Consider the following 14,560-nt stretch of genomic DNA (forward strand, 5'->3'; position numbering starts at 1 on the left):
AAGGTTCTCCATTACCCGAATCCAAACACTACCAAAACACAGTGGGCCCACATTGTTTGGATGATCTAAAGCGTTCATTTGATGGGCCCTGACATAGATAGGGTGTGCCTAAAAAATCAACTCCATCGAATCATCCTAACCCTTCAATCTGTGGACGAACCGTCAACTGAGGGCGTCTACCTTACACAAATTGAAACCACAGGAGTCCTACTTGTAACTTTTTAAACATTAGGGATTAAGTTGAATGTGTCAGACACCAAAGGGGGTCTAAGTGTATTTTTCCCTAATTTTAAGTAGGTAATTGAATTATTAAGAACTCTAGCATTTTAATCATTTTGTTGGAAATTGGATTCTACCAAATGAGTATAGTACTCTTCCTTGCTTTCCATGCACACGTGACACCCTCCTATTCATTGTTTTTAAAGAGACATGCATACTCCCTTTTTTCTAGAAGAATTCTTCTACCATATTAATTGAGAATACCTCATTTTTTTTATATATAAATTATCAAGAGGAATGATAGATGCAAGGGCACCCTAGCATAAAGAGACAGAAAAAGGCCCTTGATTGGATCCACGTCATTAAGTGCAACCGAAAATACTTTCTCAACCGATTTTAAAAGGTTACTGAAAATGACGTGGATCCAATCAAGAGCCCTTTTCCGGCTCTTTATACAAGGGTGCCCTTGCATGTATCATTCCTCAAATTTATCAGACATATTCCTCTAATACATGTGGCAATAATTGTGTGGCCGTTTCAGACAATCCTAAAGCATGCGTGTCTTCATTCCATTTTCCATTACTTCATTAGCAAATGATCAAGACCATGTTTGACAAACATGAAAATTTATTCCATGGAATATTGGGGTGCCCAATTTTGTGAGAGGGATGGAAGAGGGTAAGATAAAGTGATACAGTGGAGTTAGCGAGAGTACTAGAAAGCGTAAAAATATCCTTGAAAATAGTGGGAAAAAAAATTCCTACTTCAAATTAATTATTTGTTTTCCAGATTTTTATGAGTTTCATGCTCCCCTCACTCCCACCCACTCAACTTTCTCCGGCCTGCCAATTAATCTCTCACAACTGGCCCCATAAAATATTCCATGGAATATTTTTCCAAGGCTGACAACATGGCATATATCACTTTTTCTCATTATTTAAGAAAATTTAGCTCAGCTTTATATTGGCACGTCTATGCAGGTAAGACAAAAGCCGACTAGGCGTGGTATCTTAGGATCCGATCACCCTATATCTCAGTTACAATCCATTCAAATACCTAATCATTCGAATCAAATTCAGAGTGTTCTTCAGATCTTACTTAGTGTCTTGCTCACAGTCCATTTCAAATTGGACAGTCCATCATAGTGTCCTAACATGTCCTACTTACATTGTACACAATTAAAATTAATTGTCAGAAGAGGGTGAAGGCGAGCCACAAAGGGTAGGACTTAGGGTCAATGGTTAGAGAAGGAAAAGAAGAGAGCGAGGTGAACGACAAAGATCCGAAATGTGTCTATCGATCGTGGTAATGTGTCCTGATAATTTTTGTTTAAGTTCGGATTCGGATGGTCCATCTGGGTCCATTGACAACCCTATAACCGACAGAGAGAGAGAGAAAGAAACTTTCAATTGGAATACTTTTGGCTTTTGAGTATTTTGACGGATTCATTGTAAGGTTTGACTCACCTCTTCCCAACTAACCCCATTTAGTTGGTTGTGACCATGATAAAGATGGGTGGCATTTAGACCATATATGATTGAGTCCTACCATAAAAATTGGGTAAATGAGCAATGGAAGAAAAAAAACACGTTAAGTGCTCCTGCATATGATAATGCCCCCACCACTAACTTTGAAATGAAACTCCTCCTACCGTGTAAGGACCCACCACAACTACATAGACACGGCTTCCACCTCTCATTTAATAAATTTAATCTTATTTGAAAATGAGGCACTAAGGTTATTGGAAGCCACTAACTTAGATAGATACAAAGCTATTATAAACATTATTTGCATATAAGATTAGGATTACATGCCAAAAAAGACTACATGCGTACCGGACTATAAGATTAATTGATTAAAACCACTTTGGAGGCCCTAAATTTTTTGTATTTCCATCGTATTGTGTTTTCGGAAAATATTTTATGGTCTATTTGGATCTAGAGAAAAAGGAATTTATAACCTTATTTTTTCATGGAAAAAATATTCTATGAAAAAAGGAATTCTAGGGTGTTGAAAAGTTTTAGTTTTGGGAACACAGATCCATCAAAAATAATTAGATTAGAGAAATGCTAAAAACTGATTTTCTAAGGCTCTGTTCACTTCTTTTCCCCGGAAAGGAAAGGAAAGGACCCTTTCCTTTCCTTTCTAGGTGACATGGCAGAAGGAAAAGGAATCCAGGGAAACTGTCAAGAAAAAGGTTTCGTTTTTCTTGGAAAGCTTCTTTCTGATATATTTAATCGGAAACCAAATCTCGAGTAACAGGGAAAAAGTCAATTTCTATGTCATTATCAGCTTTTAAATAAGAAATTCCACATATGATAATATTTTTCCCTGGAAAGAAGTGAACACAGAAATTCTGTCTTGTCAAGGTCTTGTCAGGAAAAAAAAGGCCGTTTTTCAGGAAAAACAGCACCATGGAAAAGAAGTGAACAGAGCCTAAGGGAATTTTACTTGCTTCCAAACAACCCTTGGAGATCTGCCACAAGCCTAGAAAGACATGCCCTTGTCAGGGATGTTCCTACATTAATAATTATTTTGAAACATAAGAGAGTGAGCCTGCATGTAAAAATAGTATGACAAATATGGGCCCACATATTCCGACATGAGAACATTAATTAACATACATCTTATTATCTTATAGCACCCTTGTTTAACCCTCACATTAAAAATAATATACATCATATTATCTTATAGCACCATTGTCTAACCTTCACATTAAAAATAACCTTTATTTCATAACATGAGTACCCTAATATTTTTCACAAAATATAATGAAGATATCCTTACTTTGTTGTACATGGCGACATAAGGTGGCTATTTGGGACAATCCTAAGTCTAAAACAAGAGTTCTTGGTATCATCTTCCTTCCATGTGTACACTAATTAGGTTTATGATTATTGTTGGCCATCATAACTCTGTCATATTGCTCTTGATCCTATCCCCTTAGGCTGATTCAACATCTTTAATCAAACTTGATGAAAATGATGTCTCTTAAAACATATTTAAGCTATTGATTAATTCTTTCTGCGATCACTAAAGCACATATGCCACGTGTACGCTAAGCCGTAGTCATTTTTTATCAATCAAGACAAGATTGTCTTACTTGTTAATCCCTAATCTCTTGGAATTACTTGGAGAGAATGTTGCTAATGATCGAGATCAAGCTCTCTGAACACTCCTCCTAAGAAGACACACGTCCCTACTAGGGTTATCTCTAGTAGCCGTTCTTATTCTACCATCTTTTAAAAGATGCATATTCTCAAGACAAAAGTACTCCTATCTTTTCATGAAGGCTCCATATCTTTCGACGAAAAATAAACTTAAAAAGGGGTGTAAAATTTGTTTTACGCCCATTTTACATCGAAACAAAGCCAAACAACAAGCAAATTCTGTTTTACGCCCTTTCTTTTTTTTTTTTTGGAAAGAGAGCTGTTTGGGACAACTTTGATACAATCGCGCCTTCATATATTTCCCATTATCAAAACATGGTAGTGCGAATATCAGTAGCCTATATTAATTTATTATAATTACTTGTTACTATTAAAACATTGCAACCAACTAAAATACATTGAGTTATCTTTTTTTATTTTTTATTTATTTTTAGTTGGTTTCCCCTCTAAGCAAGTAACATGAAATTGTCTTAGCCATTTTATTAAATTATCGTATTAATTTCTCGTTGTTTTATCGTAATTGTTGGGACCCGGGTAGAACTCACCCTTAAAAGCTAGCCGTTAAGGGCAGGGTGCCCAAGTCCTTATAAACCCATCCAGTCATCCACATCCTTTCACTTTATCGATGTGGGATCTTGCATTTACTAAACCCCCAACAATGTCCCCTTACACGCAAAAGAAACTTGGACAATCTCGCCCCTCCACGTGGCAGCAATGCGGGAACTATGAAATCTTCCCCGAGGTATTTTTCGGTCCTCGGAGGCACACCTGGGTTGCCGAGATCTTCCCGAGGGACTTTTCCATCCTTAGAGGCACACCAGGGTTACAACGCCCCGGTTCTGATACCACTTGTTAGTACCCGGGTAGAAACTCACCCTTAAAAGCTAAGAGACCCGGGGGGGAGGAATTGGCATGTCAGACCTGCCACCTCATGAATGAAGACAAAAGCGGACCTGAGCAAATCCCTTGTAACAATATTAATGGAAGGGATTTGCTAGGGTCCATCGCAAAAGGCATGTCGCAGCTGGTCTGTCATCGCATGTCAGACCAACCACCTCGGCCAACGCTAGCAATTCCCTAATTGGAATGATACTGTCAGATGCAACAGACCATCTGCAAAATGTCTTTTGCGATGGACGCTAGCAAAATCCATTAAAATTTTGGGAAGTGATATATTTGCCCCCTTTACTTCTCCCGTGCACCAACCCTTTGTAGCATAAAAAAGAGTAATCATAAAGACGCCAGAGGGGGTGGCCCACAAAAGAAAAGGGGGTGAATATACTATTATTAACTTAGTGCTCAAACACTAACATCCTGTCATTCCCAAGCCAATATTTTTAATATTTTTCCATATTCTTATTATTTTAGTATGAAATTATTTTTTTATTGAATGGCTTTTAGAATGAAATTATTATCTCACTTACCCTACTAATATACCTTACAATAAAATATTTAGAAATTTTTATAATAATAACTAAAAATAATAGAGCAATGATAGATGCAAGGGCCCTCTTTATGCAAGGGCTAGAGAAGAGCCCTTGAATAGATCCACGTCATCAAGTGCAACCGAATTCAGTCTCTCAGCGGACTTTAAAAATGATGTGGATCTATTCAAGGGCCCTTCTCCTGCCCTTGCATAAAGAAAGCCCTTGCATCTATCATTCCTCTAATTTTCATACAAAGTGAGTTAGGGGTTAGGAAAAAAAAAATAGTAGAAATGAGAGTCTTTCATACAACGTGGAAGCTTCACTTTTTCTAGATTCCCCGCGTTTACAACTCTTTTGAGGTGAGACCATGAAACAAAATTCTTTTGTTTTTTTCCCGCCGGCTTAAATAATTGTATAAAAAAATTGAATTATTTTATTAAAGAGAAAAAAAAATTATATTAATTTGATAATATTTGATTAGCCGACTAGGGATCTTCGGCTACAAGGAATTTCCACCTCAGAAGGCACACGTGTCATGATATTAAGGAATCAATGTCTCTGGAGGAAAGCACATGGAAGCTAAAGTGTGGGACCCACGAATCCAGTCAAAAAAGAGAAAGACGACAAATAATTATATTCCCAAAGTAGCCCTGTTGTGTTTAAAAATGCCAAATCATTCCAGAGGCTTTTTTTTTATCTGTGAAATTCGTCGAAGAAGAGGAAAGGAAAAATAAACTGGAGGTTATTTAATATTTATAAATGAAATGGGATTTGCTAGGGTCCATCGCAAAAGGCAATTTTGCGGAACGTCTGTTGCATTAGAGAGCAGCCACCTCGTGAATAATAACAAAATCTGTTGATAAGTGAGCTTATGTGGCTGCTCTCTCATGCAGCAGACGTTCCGCGAAATGCCTTTTGCGATGGACCCTAGCAAATCCCCATATGGGTAATAATAATAATAATAGGCTACTGATGTTGGCACTCCCATATTTTGATAACTGCAATAAATCATATTGTTTTTTGCTATTTAAACAGTCGTCAAAGGCTATATTACATAAAGTTCCCAAAAATCTCTCAAAAGCCATTTAAAAAAGAAAAGATAAGCTGAGTTTATGCAATTATTAAAACATAATAGTGCCGATATCAAAATCAGCAGCTTATCATTATTATTATTAGGCTACTGATGTTTGCACTCCCATGTTCTGATAATTGCACTAATTCATCTTGGCTTTTATTATTATTATTTAAACAGTCGTCAAAGAAAAGACAAGCTGATAATAATTAAGAAGCACAGAGCATATGAAGCATAAGAACTACACATTTTACTTATAATAAGTATCTTATTACACAGATAAAATATTGAATGATTTGCATTTTTAATATTTTAAAATATTTGACTTTTTTTTTATCCACATATAAATAGATTTGAATTAGTATAGTAAACTAATGAGGTAAGAGGTGTACAGTCATAAGAAAGGAGCAACCCAACCAACTTCTGTTGAGCTTGAATTAGACATATTCCAAATTCCACAACTTTCATATGGTTTTATATGTAAGTCTTAATGGAACATTTATGAGGATTTTCACAATTATAAAATGTTTTTTTTAAAAAATTTTAAATAGAGAATGATCCAATATTTGTGTCGTATAATTGTATTACATTGTAGGCTCCACTTTCGATCGATCCTATTCGTCCATCTGAGGATTATAAATGGTAAAAAAATCATTTAGAGGATCCTAATTATTCGATAATGCATCTTTGGTTATTGAATGTAGATTATTGCTTTTAATTTTCTTCTGATTATCCACTTAGAGCCTCTTGATTGCAGTTATCGACACCCTAATTGATCCGATTTCGATTTCTGGTCATTTGGAATCCATATTGTGGCCTACCTAGTGAACATCTTGATCAATAAGGGGCCATTTTTGGGTACAAAGATTTTATAATCGAGGATTATAAAATCCTAGATTTTAGAACCTAAAACCTGGATTTTATAAGTTAAAACCTAGATTGTAAAATTTGAGTTATAGCTTATAAAATCCTGGATTATAAAATCGATGTATCCAAACAAGACAAAACCTTGAATTTTTAAGCTAAAACTTGGATTGTGCATTTTCAAGATAATAAAATCCAGGTTTTAGCTTATAAAATCCAGGTTTTAGAATATGCAAAATATCTACCAATTCATTTTCCTCTAAATTATTAATAGAAAGAGAAAAAGAATTCCAAGGAAGGAAATATTTTTCCTTGCAATCCAAACAGGTAGTTAGAAACTTAGAAGTTAGAAAGGCCCATTTGCTCTTCTTACACGTACTTCCACAAATTACATCTCCACTTTCTTCAACTTTCCTTTCCAAAATTCACATAAAAGACAGACTAAATCTCTACTTTCCTAACTCTCAATTCCCTTTCCAAAACCCACATAAAAGACAAAGACAAGGCTATTTTAGTCACAGCATACAAATAAAAATAAAAATACAACCGTCTTATTTATTTACAGCAATATTTCAGTATCACACGTTTCCTTTATTTCTCCATTTCTTTCCAAAACCCAAAACTATCTTCTTCATTAAATTTCGCATAGAGAGAGTCAGAGAGAGAGAGAGAGAGGACCCCCAAAAGTTCAAATGCTAAAAAACCCATTAAAAAAAAAACTCCTTTGGCTTCGCCTTAAATTTCGATTCCCCGTATTTGAATTAGAAGAAGAGAACCCCAAAACGCCACGGTTCTCCAAAGGCCATTTGGTTTTCTTCCCGGGCTTTTCGTTTTCCGTCTCTCTCTCTCTCTCTCTCTCTCTCTCTCTCTCTCTCTCTCTTTGATTTTTGTTATGATGACTACCGGAGTTACGAATTCCGGCAATGCGGTGAACGGAACGGGGAGTAGTCCGAGAATTACAGGTCCGATGACTCGCCGGAGAATTACCGATGCGGAAAAATCTGATTTTGATGAAGATGAAGAGAGTGGTGATGCCGGAGATCATGTTTTCCGGCGCCGGAGATGGTTTGGTTTTCTGGGGTTAGGGTTTAGATCCGGAAAATACGTTGGGAGACAAGTTTTTCTGTTATTGTTCTCGTTGGCGGTTTTTTCGTTATTTGTGAAGTATTCTTTGATGAGCAGTTATGTTGATGTGAATGATGAGAAAGGGATTAAGGAAAAGGAAAAGGAAAAGGGGATTATTATTCATTTTCAAAAGGAGGGTCTAAAGGCTGTGAAAGAGAATGATTTGGCTATTCCTAAACGGTCTTTAGATTTTACGGTAAGAGGAATTTTAAGAGTTTTTTTTTGTTAATGGGTTTTTTTATTGACAGATTTTTTGTAATGGGTTTCTTTGTTTGGTTTGGGAATTCTGTTTTGGGTGGGGTATTTATGATCTGAAAAGTTTATTTTAGTCTGGTTTCTGAAAGATTAAGTTTTGGGTATTGGTTTTTTTTTTTTTTTTTTTACTTTTTAGGTTGGGATTTGAGGAATTGCCACCAAAATTAAAAAAAGGGGTTTCCATTTTTGTATCTTGTATTTATGAATAGCCCCAAAATGGAATTTTGTGATCGGATTTTGTTTTGGGTTGGGTTATGAAAGGTGCAATTTAATTCTTAGTTGTTCTTTTCTGGGTTTTTGTTCTTTATAAATAGAAACTTTGATGATTTCATTTTTGATTAACCGGAGATGGTAAGTAAATATTGGGCTGAAATGATTTTTCCTTCATTTCTCTTTGCACCCAAAATGGATTTTTTGGAATTTAATTGGGTTCCGATTTGTTATGTCAGTGTAATGATCGGTTGAAATCTTTAATTATTGCATCATTCTCTTAATTTTTTTGAATTTGAGATTTTGAATGGAGATTTTTTTTTCCCTTCTCTGTTTATTTGTTATTTTAAAATAGAAGGTCCTGCTGGATAGAATTGGTGTCAAATTTTATATATTGACATATTAAAATATAATTTCATTTGGGTTTTCTTTTTCCCAATAAAACAAGCTTCAATGTCTTCAAGAAGAGGCTGTTTCAGACTAAGTGCGTTGCCAAAAAAAATCAGCCATTCTCTTTTTTTGTGAAGGACTGAGATCAATCTCAGCATTTCACAAAAAAGTGAAAGGATTCTAAAATTTGAGTGAGTCTTCTCCTCGTTTTGGAATCGTTTACAGACATTTGAAGGCTCAATCACTTGGAAACTTTTGATGGATTCTGATGATATTATTTTAATTCAAATCAATTTCAAATAGAACCAACATATTTTGCTATATTCCAGTTAGAAGGTTCATGCCATAATTATTGAGTGATTCATATCTCAGTTGGAAGGTCCTTCTGAGGAACCACGAAGTTGTGGAAAGGATAACTTTGACTCTATCCTTTCCTAACTGCTTACCCATTAAACTAGCACAATTTCAAATTTAGAATGGGACATAGGGGATTCTAGATACATCATTTAACTTTATTTCAACAATCTTACTTGTACTGGTAATGGAATGCATTATATTTTTTGCTTTCTGTCTTTTCCACTTTTGTGTACTCTCCACAAAGATTTTGGGTTTCATTTGGAACATTTGGTAGCTCAACATCAGGAATAAACACAATTCAATAATGCTAAACAGTCTAACTAAAATCCTAATTAAAGACATGGAAAGAACAGAGGAACTCCATTTTTAGTAACAATTTCACGAGCTAGTCAAACTGGATATCGTTGGGTCTTACTATTGAATATCATTGATGTTGTGTTAATACTCAATGTGATCTAAATACATCGGGTTTCAGGCTTTCAGCTGTTTTGATAGCTTGAATTATGTAATACTAGGAGAAGCTCTTTGACTTTTACTGGGTTTTCTCTCTTACAGACTCCAGAAATATGGATGAAACCAGACAGCGAGAGGTATCATCAATGCATTGCTCGACCCAGAAATCGTATAAGTATGTTAAGCATTTGCTTTTGTCTGATTTGTTACTTTTGAGTATGCCATTAAATATTGAATGAATACCATATTTTCTTGCTCATATTTGTATCATTTTTTACTCCAGGAACCGGAACAGGCACAAACGGGTATATTTTAGTCCATGCCAATGGTGGATTGAATCAGATGAGAACAGGAGTATGTATTTATCTATGATAAGTTTCAATATAGCCAACCTAGCATCAAAGCTTCTAATTTCAGCCATCACTTCTAAATAGTATTTATCTGGTGACTTAATGTTTTTCATGGATTGAATTTCAGATATGTGATATGGTTGCAGTAGCAAAAATCATGAATGCAACTCTGGTTCTTCCTTCTCTGGATCACGAATCTTTTTGGACTGATCCAAGGTATTAATGCTTGGATACAAAAGGCTGGGATTTTTAGCTGGTTTTAGGTAGTGTAGGAAACTGCAATACAAGTACTTGATTTGATTTTGATTTTTGACTGCTTGCAGCGATTTTAAAGACATTTTTGACTGGAGGCGCTTTATTGATGTCTTAAGAGATGACATTGAGATAGTAGAGTCTCTTCCACCTGAGTATGCAACAATTAATCCTCTCATAAAGGCACCAATTTCCTGGTCGAAGGTCCGTATATCAAAATTCTCTGTATAAAATAGCAGATAAATAATAGGGAGATGATATTTTCACCCCGCAGTACGCATTCGCCCCCCTTATAACGTGAACAGTGGGGCAACTTTAATGCCTTTGGACGTCAAATCATGTAAAAGGGGGGCGAATGCGTACTGGGGGGGGGGGGTGTTGTGAAAATATCATCGCCCTAAATAATAACATAGATTTATGAAAGTGCTTTCTTTCTAATAGCTTCCTAAAATATGTAACCATTTGCAGGCTAGTTACTATAGAGGGGAGATGCTTGCGTTATTGAAGCGGCACAAGGTGTTGCAGTTTACACACACCGATTCTCGACTTGCTAACAATGGTATCGCCGGTTCAATTCAGAGGCTTCGGTGCCGTGCAAATTATCAGGCACTCCGATATACAGTCGAGATTGAAGAGCTTGGGAAGAAATTGGTTGATAGGCTGCGAAGTGGTGGAAACCCTTATATCGCTCTCCATTTAAGGTAAAATCCAGTAAGAGAGGGGTTACGTGCAAGACAATACTGTCTTGCAGATGAAAAAAGGATAATTTACACATGAAATTTTGGAATTTTCGGAAAATTCCCAAGGGGAAAAACCTGCAAAATTTGGTTTGCGCATAAAAAAAAGGGCGGCTCAGTGCACGAGGCTCCCGCCATTGCGGGGTCTGGGGAGGGCTAGATGTACACAGCCAAAATTTGGTTTGCCCATAGAATTTTAAAATTTTATATCTCCCTCATTTCTTATACGATTTTTATGTTCTTATATACTCTACGGAAAGATAAAATACTGTACTTTCTGTTAAAAATATTTCAAAAAGTATTTGAAGCTTTTCCAATGCCATTATTTTCACCTTAAGCAAAGGGACCTATGTGACAACCGAATTTCATGGGCACTTCAAAAAAAAAAATCCCCTCCCCTCCAGATTTTACCCTATTAAACTTGATTAATGGGTTCTTGCACTAATTTAAATCTGTAATGGTAATGGATACCCTTTGGCTATTTATTGTGTGGATTGTTTGATCTGATCAACGAGAGAATTTGACAATGCAGATATGAGAAGGATATGCTTGCATTCACTGGTTGCAGCCACAACCTTACTGCAGAAGAGGCGGAAGAGCTCAGAATCATGAGGTACAATGTCAAGCATTGGAAGGAGAAAGAGATTGACAGCGTGGAGAGGCGACTTCAAGGGGGGTGCCCTATGGCTCCTCGAGAAACTGCACTTTTCCTAAAAGCTTTGGGCTATCCATCCACGACAACCATCTACATTGTCGCCGGGGATATTTATGGGGTCGACAGTATGGCCGCACTGCAGGCCGAATACCCAATTGTCTACACACATGCCAGTCTAGCCACAGAAGAGGAATTGGAGCCTTTCAAAAACTATCAGAACCGTCTCGCTGCCTTGGACTACATATTAGCCCTTGAGAGCGATGTCTTTGTTTATACATATGATGGTAATATGGCTAAAGCCGTGCAGGGGCATCGTAGGTTCGAAGGATTTCGGAAGACAATCAACCCCGACAGGTATATCGTAATTTCAAAGATACATCCAATGTTAATTTCCATGTGATGAATCATAATAAAACCATTTGATATATGTTTGCAGGCAAAATTTTGTGAAACTGATGGATAAGCTAGAAAATGGTGCAATAACTTGGAAAAAGTTTTCATCAAAGGTGAAGAACTTGCATGCAAATAGGCTTGGAGCACCTTACCCTCGGCAAATCGGGGAATCACCAAGACTTGAAGAAAATTTCTATGCAAATCCTTTTCCTGGTTGCGTTTGTGAAAATGCAGAAATTAACACTGGACCAGTTCTAAAACAGAACCTCAGAGCTGTTATTCGATGAGAGAATTTTTTGGTTTTTTTAGACAGCGTTGGATTGTAAAAATACAACACCCATTGCATCAGAGATCCCGTGGGTAATCTCAAGGGAATGTTTTATTCTCATTGGCAGCAAATTGTGGTAGAAAAATGGGTTCAGCTTGAAGGAGACATCGTACTTCCCCACACGATCTGCTATTACAAAATATATTTTTTGCTCTACCAGTTGAGAGACACTTTGATTTCTTGAGGGAGCAGAGAAGGAAGCATAGAAGATAGGATAATCTAGAACAGGATTAGGCAAAGCATATACAATCCCCGGATAAGGTGGAGGATGATATTCTGTATATGCTTTTTACCATTTTTGTCTTATTTATTTATTTTTAAAGTTTTAATTTGATTGTCAATGCAATTGGCCTAATTGGGCTTTGATTGATGAATGAATAATGTAATTTCTTAAGATCATTAGCAGTTGCCCTGTCTTATTGATAAATTATTGAATCAATAAATTCCCCTGTACATGTCATTTATTAATGTGGATCAATGAAATTGCACAGCATGTGTTTCCATTTTGTGGGTATTCACAGCTATTATGATTGGATGATCCCCACAGTTTCAGCACGGCATTTGGTCCCACAGAGCTCCATCAATGGTGATTTGTGACAATTCTCTTCTGCTTGTATAGCCTGGTCTGAAAAATGGGAATGAGAAGAGTTGAAGAACATGCCCTAAACCACCTCTTTGCTGCATAATAAGTTTTGGGAGATGGCATCCACACCCCCATTTTTTATATTGGCACTCTTATTATTGTAAAGGAAAATTATTTTATTGAAAGAAAATGATGACCCTATGTAGACATGTATCATGTGTGTCACCATCAGAATTTTTCTTTTGTTCTGTTTATTTCTTTTAAATTTCTTGACAGCAATCTTAATCTTCAGTAACTCCAATGTTTGAAGACTCTTCTCAGGCCAGTAAACTAAGTTTTCCATGATGCACTTGGTATGTGGGCCTTCTTCACATATTTTATTGTGATTATACATATATCATGGGTGTCACCGAAGGATTTTTTTTTCTGGCTTTTTCATGTATGTCCCATCAGATTTTTTTTTTCTCTGGTCTTTTTTAGTTTCTTCACAGCAATCTTAATCTTCAATAAACTCCAAGGTTTGAAGAGTCTTCTCAGGTCAGTATACAAGTTTTCCATGATGCACTTGTTATGTCGGACCTTCACATACTTTCTTTTATTATAAATGTATCATCATGTCTGTCACCATCAGATTTTTTTTTCTCTGGCCTTTTTTACTTTCTTCTCTGCTATCTTTAGAAGTCCAAGGTTTGAAGGCTATTATCAAGTCAGTAAACAAGGTTTCCATGATGCATTTGGTATGTGGGTCTTCTTCTCAATCGTTTTCTCTGGTCTTTATTTTTAGCCTTTTGTGAATATGAAGGTTGTTTGGTTATGATTTCTTTCAATTATGTTATGTCATGGTAGAAATAGTAAACGGCCAAAACCAACTTCTTCAGTAAGCTCCTGGTTGGTTTTTTTTTTTTCAATTATCTTGACCCAGTAAAAGAACCTCCTAAGTCCTAACATATAAGAGAGTTCTTTTTGTGATAATGTCATGAGAAAGCTCCTCCAGGCCTACTCAGATAGAGATTAGACAGCTTGAATGTGGACTTGGATCATTTCGAAGTACAATTTCCAAGATGACATCTCTATGATGACCCACCAATTGAAGTGTCTGGATCATTTGGATGGGCTTGGAACAAGCTTCCCATGCACAAGAAGCCTCATCCTAGCCCACCCACATGAACTCAAATGATCTGGACCCTTCAATTGGTGGGCCATATCCAAGCTCCCTAGTTTGTATTTTTTAATATAATTAGAGTACAAGTAGTTGGAATGTCACTGTTAATAGTTTGGACTAATCCTAACAATCTAGTTATGAGTCCCACTCAGGGATTTGCATGGGTAATCGAGACCGCTGATCTTGTAGATCTACAATTGGTTTACTCATAAATTGATTTTATTTAAAATAAAATTCAACTTAAATATATTTACACTTAAATCTTAAACAGCATTACACCTTTTGGGTGGCATGTTTTATTTCTGCATAATTCTAATTACGTTGTTTAGATGACACACAAGTTGAGCAAGTGTTTTTCGGCTAAAAATTTCATAAAAATTATCCTTAGTCAAAATGGTTTGGCTAATCTAATGAATATTCTATATTAAATTTTATTTTGTAAACTACATAAATAAATTATTAAAATATTATAGAGGGCTGCTGCAAAATTGCAATTTCATTTTCAGTACCAACACAATCCATAGATTTGCTATACCCATCAAGGGAGAGAGAAAAAAG

General features: G+C 36.1%; 1 protein-coding gene across 1 annotated transcript; it reads left to right on the top strand.

Moving 5' to 3' along the window:
• Positions 1-7,376: 7,376 nt before the first annotated feature.
• On the top strand, positions 7,377-12,721 carry LOC143879975 (O-fucosyltransferase 19-like). The gene is made up of 8 exons (XM_077382714.1): positions 7,377-8,073; positions 9,645-9,717; positions 9,826-9,896; positions 10,020-10,108; positions 10,216-10,348; positions 10,613-10,845; positions 11,414-11,890; positions 11,973-12,721. The coding sequence occupies exons 1-8, from the start codon at positions 7,645-7,647 to the stop codon at positions 12,214-12,216; spliced, it is 1,749 nt and encodes a 582-aa protein (XP_077238829.1). The 5' UTR covers positions 7,377-7,644; the 3' UTR covers positions 12,217-12,721.
• The last annotated feature ends 1,839 nt before the right edge of the window (positions 12,722-14,560 follow it).

This window comes from Tasmannia lanceolata, unplaced genomic scaffold (genome assembly GCF_043159265.1).
Source record: "Tasmannia lanceolata isolate RefF3 unplaced genomic scaffold, GAP_Taslan_0.1 ptg000006l, whole genome shotgun sequence".
Lineage (NCBI taxonomy): Eukaryota > Viridiplantae > Streptophyta > Magnoliopsida > Canellales > Winteraceae > Tasmannia > Tasmannia lanceolata.

Coding starts and splice junctions, on each gene's coding strand:
- LOC143879975 (XM_077382714.1), top strand. CDS start 7,645: ATGATGACTACCGGAGTTACGAATTCCGGCAATGCGGTGAACGGAACG. Junction 9,897..10,019: donor TGAATCAGATGAGAACAGGA/GTATGTATTTAT, acceptor ATTGAATTTCAG/ATATGTGATATGGTTGCAGT. Junction 10,349..10,612: donor CACCAATTTCCTGGTCGAAG/GTCCGTATATCA, acceptor AACCATTTGCAG/GCTAGTTACTATAGAGGGGA.